Source organism: Dipteris shenzhenensis, chromosome 30, assembly GCF_047967505.1.
Source record: "Dipteris shenzhenensis isolate YYH24624 ecotype China chromosome 30, Dip_SZ_1.0, whole genome shotgun sequence".
Classification (NCBI taxonomy): Eukaryota; Viridiplantae; Streptophyta; class Polypodiopsida; order Gleicheniales; family Dipteridaceae; genus Dipteris; species Dipteris shenzhenensis.
Window position 1 is genome coordinate 39,711,064 of NC_141625.1, and position 11,512 is coordinate 39,722,575.

The 11,512-nt window shown below is 40.1% G+C and overlaps 1 protein-coding gene across 1 annotated transcript in view; it reads left to right on the plus strand.

Annotated features, from left to right (window-relative positions):
• The window catches only part of MIRO1 (MIRO-related GTP-ase 1), a 68,651-nt gene extending 63,185 nt beyond the window's left edge, over positions 1-5,466 (plus strand). The window contains exon 15 of the mRNA XM_087401373.1: positions 4,890-5,466. Within this exon, the coding sequence (XP_087257499.1) occupies positions 4,890-4,963 (74 nt within the window). The 3' untranslated portion in view covers positions 4,964-5,466. The remainder of the gene's footprint in view (positions 1-4,889) is intronic.
• Positions 5,467-11,512: the final 6,046 nt, after the last annotated feature.

The window sequence follows — 11,512 nt, forward strand, 5'->3', positions numbered from 1 at the left end:
GGAGGGTTCTATCCCTTTCTCAATATATACCAAGGATCCTGAAATTATCCCATGCTTATGGGATTACTCTTCTTTTATCCACGTGTCAACTGTGCATGCCAAGGCCCTTTTTAGACCCCTCAATCTCTTTTATTTTATTTATTTGTCCATGGTACAATGAGGGGGTTAGGAACATAGCAAGGCCACTTTTTTCCAACAAAAAGCAGTGTCATTGTCATCGTTGTTGCTCATTGTCATGCTCAATGCGCTTTGGATCAATACAGCGCTCGCCAAAAAAAGTATGTGGTTCAGCTCTCTCGTCAAATTCTTTAAAGCAGGGTGGAAATATACTTAAGAGCAGCATAACGACTGCCATTGAGTTGATTTTGTCATCATTAGGTGCAAGTTGGTCCCAAAGGACGTTGTCCTTTGGTGAATTGGTCTGCTATGGCCCTCCCTCTCCCAACTTGAGAGAGCCAAGCTGGTTGTAAATGGTTCAATGTTGGTAAGGGATTGAGTATCGAACTTTTTGTATCCGTGGTCCAAGCCTAGTGTGCTTGTGGCCATTTGAAGGAGCAAAATGATAGTGTGATTTCATGAACAAGATAGGAAATGTATCTTGTCTACCCACTATTAAAATGAGTTTTGCTATTGGAGGGGACTATTAACACCATGCTGATTTCACCTTGTGAAGTTTTCGTCCAAGTTGCGGCTTGCTGGTATTGTGATAATTCTTTCTATCTTAAATGGTGCGTTGCCCTATCAGCTAGATTTAGATTTAGATGCTCGTTGGGGAGAGACTCATTTAGACTTCACAAGCAGTTGTAGCTTGAATGAAGAGATTTTGGACTACCTTTTGATTAGCCTTCTCCTTTAGTGCTAGCCTTCGTCATGGCTGAGTTTGCCCTTCACCTTCGGAGTGCTGAATGAAGAGATTTTGGACTACCTTTTGATTAGCCTTCTCCTTTAGTGCTAGCCTTCGTCATGGTTGAGTCTACCCTTCACCTCCGGAGTGCCGATAGAAACTCAGTACGAAGACTTTGTATAAATGGATGCTCAAGTATGTGCGAGTGTGTGGATTTGTATGTGTGAGAGCATATTTTTATACTATGGTCTACACCCACTGTTGGGTGTTGATGACGTTAGTGGGGATGTCATAGTAGCTAGTCCCTGCTATGCATGATGGAGTTTATGGTTTTCAACCTTGTGAGTGACTATCATGAGATTGAAATTGCACTATGTTGTGTTTTCATCTAGGTATATGCTTCTGTCGTATTAGCGGACATGTGAAATTTCATATTAGCGGACATGCAAATTTCACCTTGTGAAGTTTTCCTCCAAGTTGCGGCCTGTTGGTATTGTGATAATTCTTTCTATCTTAAATGGTGCGTTGCCCTATCAGCTAGATTTAGATTGAGATGCTCGTTAGGGAGAGACTAAAATGAAAACGTTTAGACTTCACAAGCAGTTGTAGCTTGAATGAAGAGATTTTGGACTACCTTTTGATTAGCCTTCTCCTTTAGTGCTAGCCTTCGTCATGGTTGAGTCTGCCCTTCACCTCCGGAGTGCCGACAGAAACTCAGAACGAAGACTTTGTATAAATGGATGCTCAAGTATGTGTGGGTGTGTGGATTTGTATGTGTGAGAGCATATTTTTACACTATGGTCTACACCCACTGTTGGGCGCTAATGACGTTAGTAGGGATGTCGTAGTAGCTAGTCCCTGCTATGCATGATGGAGTTTATGGTTTTCAACCTTGTGAGTGACTATCATGAGATTGAAACTGCACTATGTTGTGGTTTTAGAGGATGAGTTTGGGAATGCTCTTGGATTCATCTAGGTATATGCTTTTGCTGTATTAGCGGACATGCAAATTTCACCTTGTGAAGTTTTTGTCCAAGTTGCGGCCTGCTGGTATTGTGATAATTCTATCTATCTTAAATGGTGCGTTGCCCTATCAGCTAGATTTAGATTTAGATGCTCGTTGGGGAGAGACTAAAATGAAAACGTTTAGACTTCACAAGCAGTTGTAGCTTGAATGAAGAGATTTTGGACTACCTTTTGATTAGCCTTCTCCTTTAGTGCTAGCCTTCGTCATGGCTGAGTCTGCCCTTCACCTCCGGAGTGCCGATAGAAACTCAGTGCGAAGACTTTGTATAAATGGATGCTCAAGTATGTGTGGGTGTGTGGATTTGTATGTGTGAGAGCATATTTTTATACTATGGTCTACACCCACTGTTGGGCGCTGATGACGTCAGTGGGGATGTCATAGTAGCTAGTCCCTGCTATGCATGATGGAGTTTATGGTTTTCAACCTTGTGAGTGACTATCATGAGATTGAAACTGCACTATGTTGTGTTTTTAGAGGATGAATTTGGGAATGTTCCTGGATTCATCTAGGTATATGCTGAGGTCAGTGGCCTCTTGGTCATATGGTTTAAACTGGATAGCTTCTCTAGATTGAATTGGACTGGTATTCTCTATGGCTTGCTTACATAGACCTCTTCTTTCAAACATTGGAGGGGCAAGGAAGTTGGATAAGTCCATCTATTCCTTGTGGAAGTTTGAGTCCAAATTCAGCTTGTAGCTTGTAGGATCTTCTTTTATTAGTGCCTAATCTGCATGGATACCAAATCTGGTAGGGCTGATATGATGAGGATTTATGAAAAGCCAACAAGAGTTACAAACCACTGTAGAAAATACTGCAAATATGTTACAGAGGAAGCTTAAAACCTTCACGAAAGATATGCGGGATATTGATGAACATCAGTGTCAAGATGGTGGTATCTGTCCCAGAAAGGGGAGGTGCCCATGGATAAATTCTGCATTGGGATGCCAAACTTGTATAGATGGCTCTATCGTGTGTAGCTAGTACATGAAGAGCGTCTGGGGATGACGAGGGCGGTTGAATCCTTAAAAGAGCTCCAAACACTTCAACCCACAAGTTGAAGCAGCTTCCCTTATGCTGCAGTAGCTGTCACAAACTTGGGTTGGTAGCATGCATGCTCTTTATGACGATTCCACTTGCTGAAGAGCCTCTTTCACTTGAGCTCCAAGTTATCACGTAGATCAATGAGGCTCTTAGGGATTGGCTAAAGCACCTGTGCCTTGACAGAAGCTTAGCTGCAAGCCACAAGACAATCTACCCTGAAGTCAAAGCGAACGTGCACAAAGATGAAACCGAGAACTCTATCAAATAAGGTTTGCCCAGATTCACTGAATGCTGCAAGCACAAAAGCCTATTGTGCACCATAGGTGCCATGCTCGAGGCTCAGTGTGGTGTGGAGCAGCATGCCTACATGGATGACCAAGTAGCCTAGTGGCCTGTTGGCCAGTCAACCTGACCCTCCACGAGGTTGGCTGGTTGAGTAGCCCTAAGTCGACTGACCAATTTGACTGGCTGGTGGGCTGCCTAGTTGAAGTGGCCGCATAACAGTCGCCGATACAGATCTCCAGAGACATCTAAAGCAGCTCTACCCAGAAGGGACCAAGATGGTGCTCAAAACTTACGATACTGTGAAGCTGAATGCATTTTTCCTGATTGTCATGAGTTCTTACAAAGTGGGTAAGGTAACTCGACGAAACATACAACTCTTTCAAGCTTACAGACTGGGTAGTGTCATTCTAACAAGAAATGTAATGTTGAAATGTTGAAGTTCTTGATGATAAGATTACATTACACCTCAGTCATCAACATTATGAACAAAAATCCGAAGTTTGAGTCTGGTGGTTGGTTTCATTGATTCCGAAAAAACAGTGGATTGTAACCAGCTAAACATACGACGCTGATGAGTACCCATGGATTTGATAGTCTTGTTTGGTTCTTGTTGATCCTTTTGTTTTCAACTTTGGTATATTGGACATACTTCTTGTGATTGAGGCCGCCTTTTCCTTGGAAGGCACTCCAGTTAAATTGGCCACCCTACCAGCCCTTATTTTTGTGTCAGGGCAACCCTTGAGAAATGGCCATGCTTGATGTACTTGAGGCATATTGTTGTTTTTTTTTGCCTCAAAGCACATCTCATCTATGCATATAGTCAGTGGGGGTGTCATAGTAGCTAGTCCTTGCTATGCGTGATGGAGTTTATGGTTTTCAATCTTAGGAGTGACTATCGTGAGATTGAAACTGCACTATGCTGTGTTTTTAGAGGATGAGTTTGGGAATGTTCCTGAATTCATCTAGGTATATGCATATAGTAACAGAAGAGGAGCATAACCAGCAAGTTGGACCCCTGCTCTGCTATGTTGCCTCATCCACGCTCTAGCTCATCTGTGTACATGCCAAAGGAGAATTGGGCAGAGGCTCTGACCGTGTTTGACCCATCATCTCATACATCCAACCGAAGACTTTTTGAAGAGCTCCGTTTCTACTTTCGACATTACTATACTGTTTGGTCATTAGTTGGCTGGTCATGATTGTCCTGTAGTCTCAACTTGTTTTTGCCACTTAATTTAAAAATGGGTACTATTCTGCTGATCTAGTGCTTTGTTTATGTATCTGTCTGTCTACATATCTATCTCCATGCTTTCCCAGTTTCTAGTGTTATCGCCTTTTGAATATCTTGCAAGGTGGATGATGTTTCTTACCTGGCCCTAGTGGAGACGTGTTTTTGTTTTCTTTCCTTATTTTTCATTGTTTTTCTTTACTGAATGCAACTAACTCTCCCATTTTACTTCTCCCCTTGAATGTCTTTGCATGGAGTTTTTTTGTTGGTCTTTCTCAAGCTTTATAAAGTGTTCAAATGAATTCTTTGATGATGTAGACTGCATGCAAGTGGTGATGAAATTGTCCACTGCAGTGGATCCTGTTGGATTTTGTACAGTGTTTTGCTAAAGGACACGACAGAGTTGCGATATGAGAGAGAGAGAGAGAGAGAGAGAGAGAGTAAATCTTCTGTCTTCATTGCAGTGGGAGCTGCCGTTGTTGTTGTTGGAGTAGCTGCTTACAGGGTCTATTCTCTGCGTCGTCAGACATCAAACTAGTACTTAGCCAAGCTGCTATGCAATATTGGAACGAACACCTTGTTGGGCCCTTGCAAATGGGTAGTTGTAATCTTTTTCCCCCTACTGGCTCTTAATGGGAGTAAAAAATGTTACATTGTATGGCCAGGTATTGGGAAAGTTTGTGTGCTGCACGTGAAACCTCCGTCAGAGTGAAGCCTTTCACCTTTAAGAGTTGTGCCATTGTCCTCAATAACATTGTAGGCTGTTTATTGTTGCCTACGCAGGGGACATTGCTCTGGATGCATGCAATTCCATACCTCGTGTAGAAAATATAGTATTTCTATTCTGCTCTCTCTCTCTCTCTCTCTCTCTCTCTCTCTCTCTCTCTCTCTTTCATTTTACATCTCCCAGTGAGGAATACCCTCTTTCTGAGGGTTAGCTGATGTGGATTTGCATATTCATCACTAGGAAGTGAGCATTTGCATGTGATAATAAATTTCTCAACAGATTTTGCAGAGAAAATCAAAGTCTCATCTCGATTACTCAGGACGATCCTACACATTTTTGAATGTAGTTTATTGTTAAGGCATTAACGAGGGGACATTGTTGCGAGCTTAGATTTCTCTATTATGTTGTGCTTTACCAATAGGATGAGCCACTTTGTCCTTATTGTTTTATCTTACCATCACTCCAATTTATATATCTCTGCTTCAAGGTCTATTTGATTGACATCCAATGTTCAAGCACGTCATTGGGGGAAAAATGATTAATCAAACTAACATGACTAAAGCTTATTTGATCATGATAAAGCGGTATTGCTAGGTGAGCAAAATCACCTTAAGCTTTTGTAAAAGTAATTTGCATGGGTTAAAGTGTAAAATCATGATGTGTACTTTTGCTAGGATATCTAACTTCTTAAAACATTGTTTTCGAGAGAAGTCAAATGTAGATCTTTTGATATCGCAAGTTATGTCTTAAGTTTCATATTCATCCAAAAGTTTTCTTTAATGAAAGACTATTCTTGAGACATGGAAACTCCTTATAGTACGAGTATCCATTGGCTATTCCAAACTTTAAAAATATAAAAACTCCTATGCTTGAACATTGGAAAGTACCTTCTTTTAATTCATCAAGGAAGATTTATAATGAGAGTTTTAAATATTCGCTACTCACATGAATAATACAAACATCCCACTCACACTCGCATGCATCATTGACATGACATCTATTAAGAGAAGAGACTAATATGAATGTTGGAAAGTGAATATGTCTCTCCCCTTACTAATTGTATAGAAATATTCCCCCCTCGATTATTTATTGCGCTTAGCGCCCTACCCTACAGCTTATGAAAGGGCTCCGCGATGGACGGCAGAAGGTCTGTAGTACCTGCCTACTTGAAAGGAACTCGGGAAAGCCGGAGTAGTGATCTAGTAGTCGGGAATGGGCCTAAGTAGCTAAAAGCCCGGTAGGTTATACTCTACATATTCACTCTGCTTAACCCCCTTGTTAGATCCATTGGATGTGTCTGACAGAATTCAGACAAGGGATTCAATCCTTGTGAATCTTTGGATGCATAGCTTTTCGAACAAGGCCGCAGGTAGGATATCTCGCTCTGCCTTGATCTGTGGATCATGGCCGTCATCGGGACGTTACTGAAGCAGCTGAAAAATATGCAAGATGAGGTGTCCGTTGGGATCTCGGTGGGGTGGAGTTTCGGAGATGAAAGTAATGAAGGAAAATCAAACTTTTGAAATGATAGAGAATGCAAAACTAGAACAAAGATGAATAGAAAAATTAGCAATTGGTATGCACAAGCTTTCAAAGGCCATTAAGGTGATGTTTGAGGGGGACAAAGATGATTGAATAATTCAGAAGATGACACGGGCTTGTCGGATACCTTAAAAAGGTCAAGCATGAGAAGCTAGGCGTGGATTGAGAATGCTTATAGGTTGGAAAGAAGATAAAAGGGACAAGCCCTTGATGCTAAGTCTTAGCGTACACTCTTTGCTTATGGGGATCTCACATATTGAGCAAAATGAATCAAGGTACATGAAAGGGGATCTCACACATCGAGGTATTAATATGATGTGTCGCTTGTTGGATATATTAAATCGGTGTTGTTTGTACTATAGCTTATGACCTCGGGTCGTATTTTGGTGAGACGTAAGCTTGAGTGTGGTAAGTAAACATAGTGCATGCATGTGACTGTACTAAATGGTACATGAACTAATTGTATCAAGCATCTTAATTGTTTATAACTAGGTCTATAAGACACATGCCAAGGAATGAGTGGTGTCAATGGATAGTTTAAAAAATGGCCTACAATATGGGTTGAAGTATCTTATACACATCTTACAATGCTTGAAGAACTAATGTCATAGTTGCATATGTTCATCTTGTATGGATATAGCAACCTTTGTTTGTACAGAGCTTAACAGATCAAGTCACTAAAGAAGCTAAGTTTAAAGTATATCGGAAAGCTTCGAACATAGGTTGATAAAGAGCTTTCGTAAAGAGATCTGGCAAGTTGTCTTCAGTGGGAACATAAGACAACTAAATATCACCTGTTGATAATCTGTATCAAACATAGTGATTATGAACATCAATATGCTTTGTGCGAGCATAAAGTCAAAGCACTTTGACTACATAGTGAAGATGATGGTAGGAGTTGTCTGACATGCATGAAGATTTGTAAGTAACTTTTGGAGCCAAACACACTCTATTGTAGATGTAAAAGTTACTCTGTACTCAATCTCATAGCTAGAGGTAGCAATCGTAGTCTGCTTCTTGTTGAACCAAGAGATGCGTGAAGTATCAAACGTGACAGTTGCAACTATGTGATACACGAGTGACAGAACAACCATTCCCAATCACTATTAGTGAATCCATGCATGACAAGTGAAGAATTGAGAAGTGAATCCATGCATGATAAGTGAACCCAATCACTATTAGTGAATCCATGCATGATAAGTGAAGAATTGACCTCGTAGAGAAGGCTCAAATCTTAAGTGCCTTCGAGGTACTTAAAGACACGCTTCATGGCATGTGCTATGCGTATATCTGCTCAACTATTAGATAGCATATTGAAGATCGGGTTTAAAATGACATAAATAAATCGAGCACCCAAGTCTCTATTGATAGAGAGTGATATCACATGCACCACTACCATTCTCTAATGAGAAATGAAAACCATGCTCTAATAGTATGGATATTGGCTTGCAATCCTCAAATTGAAAACATTGCAAAAGCTATCCAATGTACTTGGGTTGTGATATCAAAATACTCCCTTTGTTACCAAATTGAATACCGAGATAATAATGCAAAGAATCGAGATTTGACATAGTAAATGTCTTCTCCAAGTTGAGCTTAAAAGCTGCAATTTGCTCAGCATGTATCCCAGGCACAAGCATGTTATCCACATAGAGGACTAATATTAGTAACTTTGTCCCACTCTTACGCATGTAAAGGGTAGCCTTTGTAGGGGTGTTATGAAAGCCAAGACTTACTTAATGAGTATGAATCCTTGAATACCAAGTCCGGGTTGCCTATTCCAATTCATAAAGGATATACTTTAAACGGCATACCTTTTAGAACTTGCGGCCTCAAAGCCAAGAGGTTGGGTAACATAAACTTCCTCTTGCAAGTGCTCATGAAGAAATGTTGTCTTATATCATGCTGATGTACCTCCCATTGAAAGTGAGGCAATAACAATCCTAATAGTATAGTGATCCGGGAAGTGGGGGCAAAAGTCTCCTCAAAGTCAATGCCTTGTTGCTGAGCATAGCCCTTACCAACGAGACAGACTTTGTAATGGCCATCAGCTTTCCGTTTAACCTTGTATACCCACTTAGTCCCAATGGCATTCTTGCCAGGAGGTAAGTCACACAACTCCCCAACTCACACAACTCCCAAGTATTATTCTGATGGATGGAATCTAACTCAGCTTACATGGCCTGCAACTAATCATTTTCAAAGGCATCCTTATGGCATACTGGCTTCTCATTGCATGCTGTAGCAACCAAATTAGCATGTTCTTTCTTGACAGCTGCTCTAGTACGGGTTGGTAGAGGAGCATCTTTTTTGCTCTCTTTTAGAGTATCAATAACACAACGAAGAAACCTTTTGGGCTCTTGAATTCAATCGTGCTCTTGGTCAATGGCCTTGTGCACAATATCTTGATCAATTTGAGGCATATCAGGTTGTAAATCATGCTGATTTTTAGAGTGCACAAGTGGCTATAAATGACCATTAGGAGGAGGAGAAACCTCAGCATCATCATGGAGGTCTGACAAAAACAAAGACATAACAATGTCCCTACTAACAAAAACTTTGCCCGTGCAAGGCTGGTAGAGCTTGTAGCCCTTTCTTTTTGAGCTGTACCCAATAAAAATGCATTTGACAGCTTTATCATCCAACTTTGTTCGTGTTTGAGAAGGCACATGTGCATATGCCAAGCAACCAAAAGTCCTCATGTGAGAAATCTTGGGCTTATGGCTTGTCTAAGCTCATAAGGTGTGGAGTTTTCAATGCCTTGGTTGGGCATCTATTCATTAGGAGGTACATCTTGTAATAAAAGGCCAACCAGCTAGTCAAAGGAGTAGTGGTCGGCATTGCCCATGGTAACCAACCACAAAGTAGTGGCAAAGCCCTGGTAGGAATCGAGCAATCCATCAAGTATCATGGATACAAGCTCGGAATCAGGGACTACCTCATCAATATTTGCTAACTGCTCTTTCAAATCCTTAACACTGGTAAGATAGGCATCCATATTACCACCCTCTACACAAAGTTATTTTTTGGGATTAATTGCAACACTTTAGGAAAATCTAGAGACATAGCTCTTGTGTGCTCAACAAAGCGATTTGGGATCTTGGGCATCCCATCAACACTCAAAATCACTTTCTTAGGCACATGTATGAAGTTTGTTCCAAGAATAGTTTGTTTTGAAGATAGGAGCATGAGTTGCTTTTTCATTTGGAATTTTGGAGCATGAGTTGTTTTGGAGATGCTATTCTCTTAAGGCTTCTAAAAGGTAGTTGGCAATTGAAACGCTAGGTAAAAATTTGGAGCAATAGGTAGAAAATCTACATAAATAAATTACATCAAGTTGTTATAAATAAATCTATAATAAATCTACATATATAAATTACATCAAGCTGCTATTTTATAAATCCCCTCATAAACATAGATGGGATGTAAGTCCCCCCATTTAGAAGATACCCCTCAGTGCACTAAAGTGCTATGTCACATGTTTATGAGTGATCCTCGGGGTAATTGCCAAACCTACATGAGGTCACATTAAAATAGTCCTTACTCAATTCAAGAAATGTGACACATAAAAATAGTCCTTAACCTTGGACTACTCAATTTTAAGAAATGTGACACATAAACCCCCTTTTGAATACTTCATATTTCAAGCAATTATTTTTTTGGACACTTAGATTCTTTCTTTACTTTCTTGATTTCACTATTGCTTCAACAAATTGTCGCTTGCTTTTTTGGGCTCGCTCGCTTTTTCTTGCTCACTTTATTGACTGCGTCAGGGAGAAGAGGGGGGGGGGGGGAAGCAAGGTGGTTGGAAAGGCACTGCTTGATGTGTGTCATTGATATGTCTTTATTGATATTTCCAAGGTGGAATTGGCCGCCTTATAATTATAAGACATTGAGCTACTTTGATGCAAAATACATGTAGTAGAAGGCCATGAAAGAAGCTTTTGGTAAATTTATGTTTCTCAAGACATTACAACTAAAGAGAGAATAGTAAATCTCCTTTCCTTGCATCATTGTGAATATCTCACACAAAGGATTTGAACTCAAAGCTATTATGATAATTCTTCACCTGCAATAGATAAAGGAATTGCTTTTGTAGTTGTGCTAGGGTCTTCTCAACTTTGGGGGCTACTAATGATGCAAAGTATTCTGACTAGTTATTAAAGTTCGCGTAGCTAAAAGGATTGACTGAGTTGAACCTATGCTTTCTTATTAGCATCACGCTTTGTGGACAACCTTAGATGCTCAAGGTGCAACTTGTCAATAGAGTTGAGGGGATGGTTCTTGAGTTTTATTTCTACAATGCATTAAGGGCATGGTTCTTGAGTTTTGATTTTAACAATGCATTGCTCAAAGTACAATTTTGGTGTGAAATGATGCTAGTAGGTAGACTTCTCAAGAATGTCTTAGAGATTGGGTGGCTAGTGTGGTTGGTGTGCCTATCTTTCAAGGATAAGTGAACCTATGATACTACACAAGGGGTTTGGCAAGAAGGTGAAAGCCATGGTGTAGAGAAGCCATGATGATCATGATTGGCAAACCATGTTGGAATAAGGAGGTTCCAAGCTACTTCTTTATTGAAATTATGCCTATTAGGAGCATGTTGCTTATGTTCAAGTTTACATGAAAGTGAAAAATTCTTAATAATATTGTTGATTTGTTTGTGTGTATACTACTATGTAACTCTTTAAAGCAACCCGTTGTGAATCATTGAAGTATTACAAAATGTATGGGAGTTTTATATGTGAACTATTAGTAAATAGGCATGATCATGCTAGTTTCAAGAACTTGTACTTTTTATGATCCTAATAAAAGACA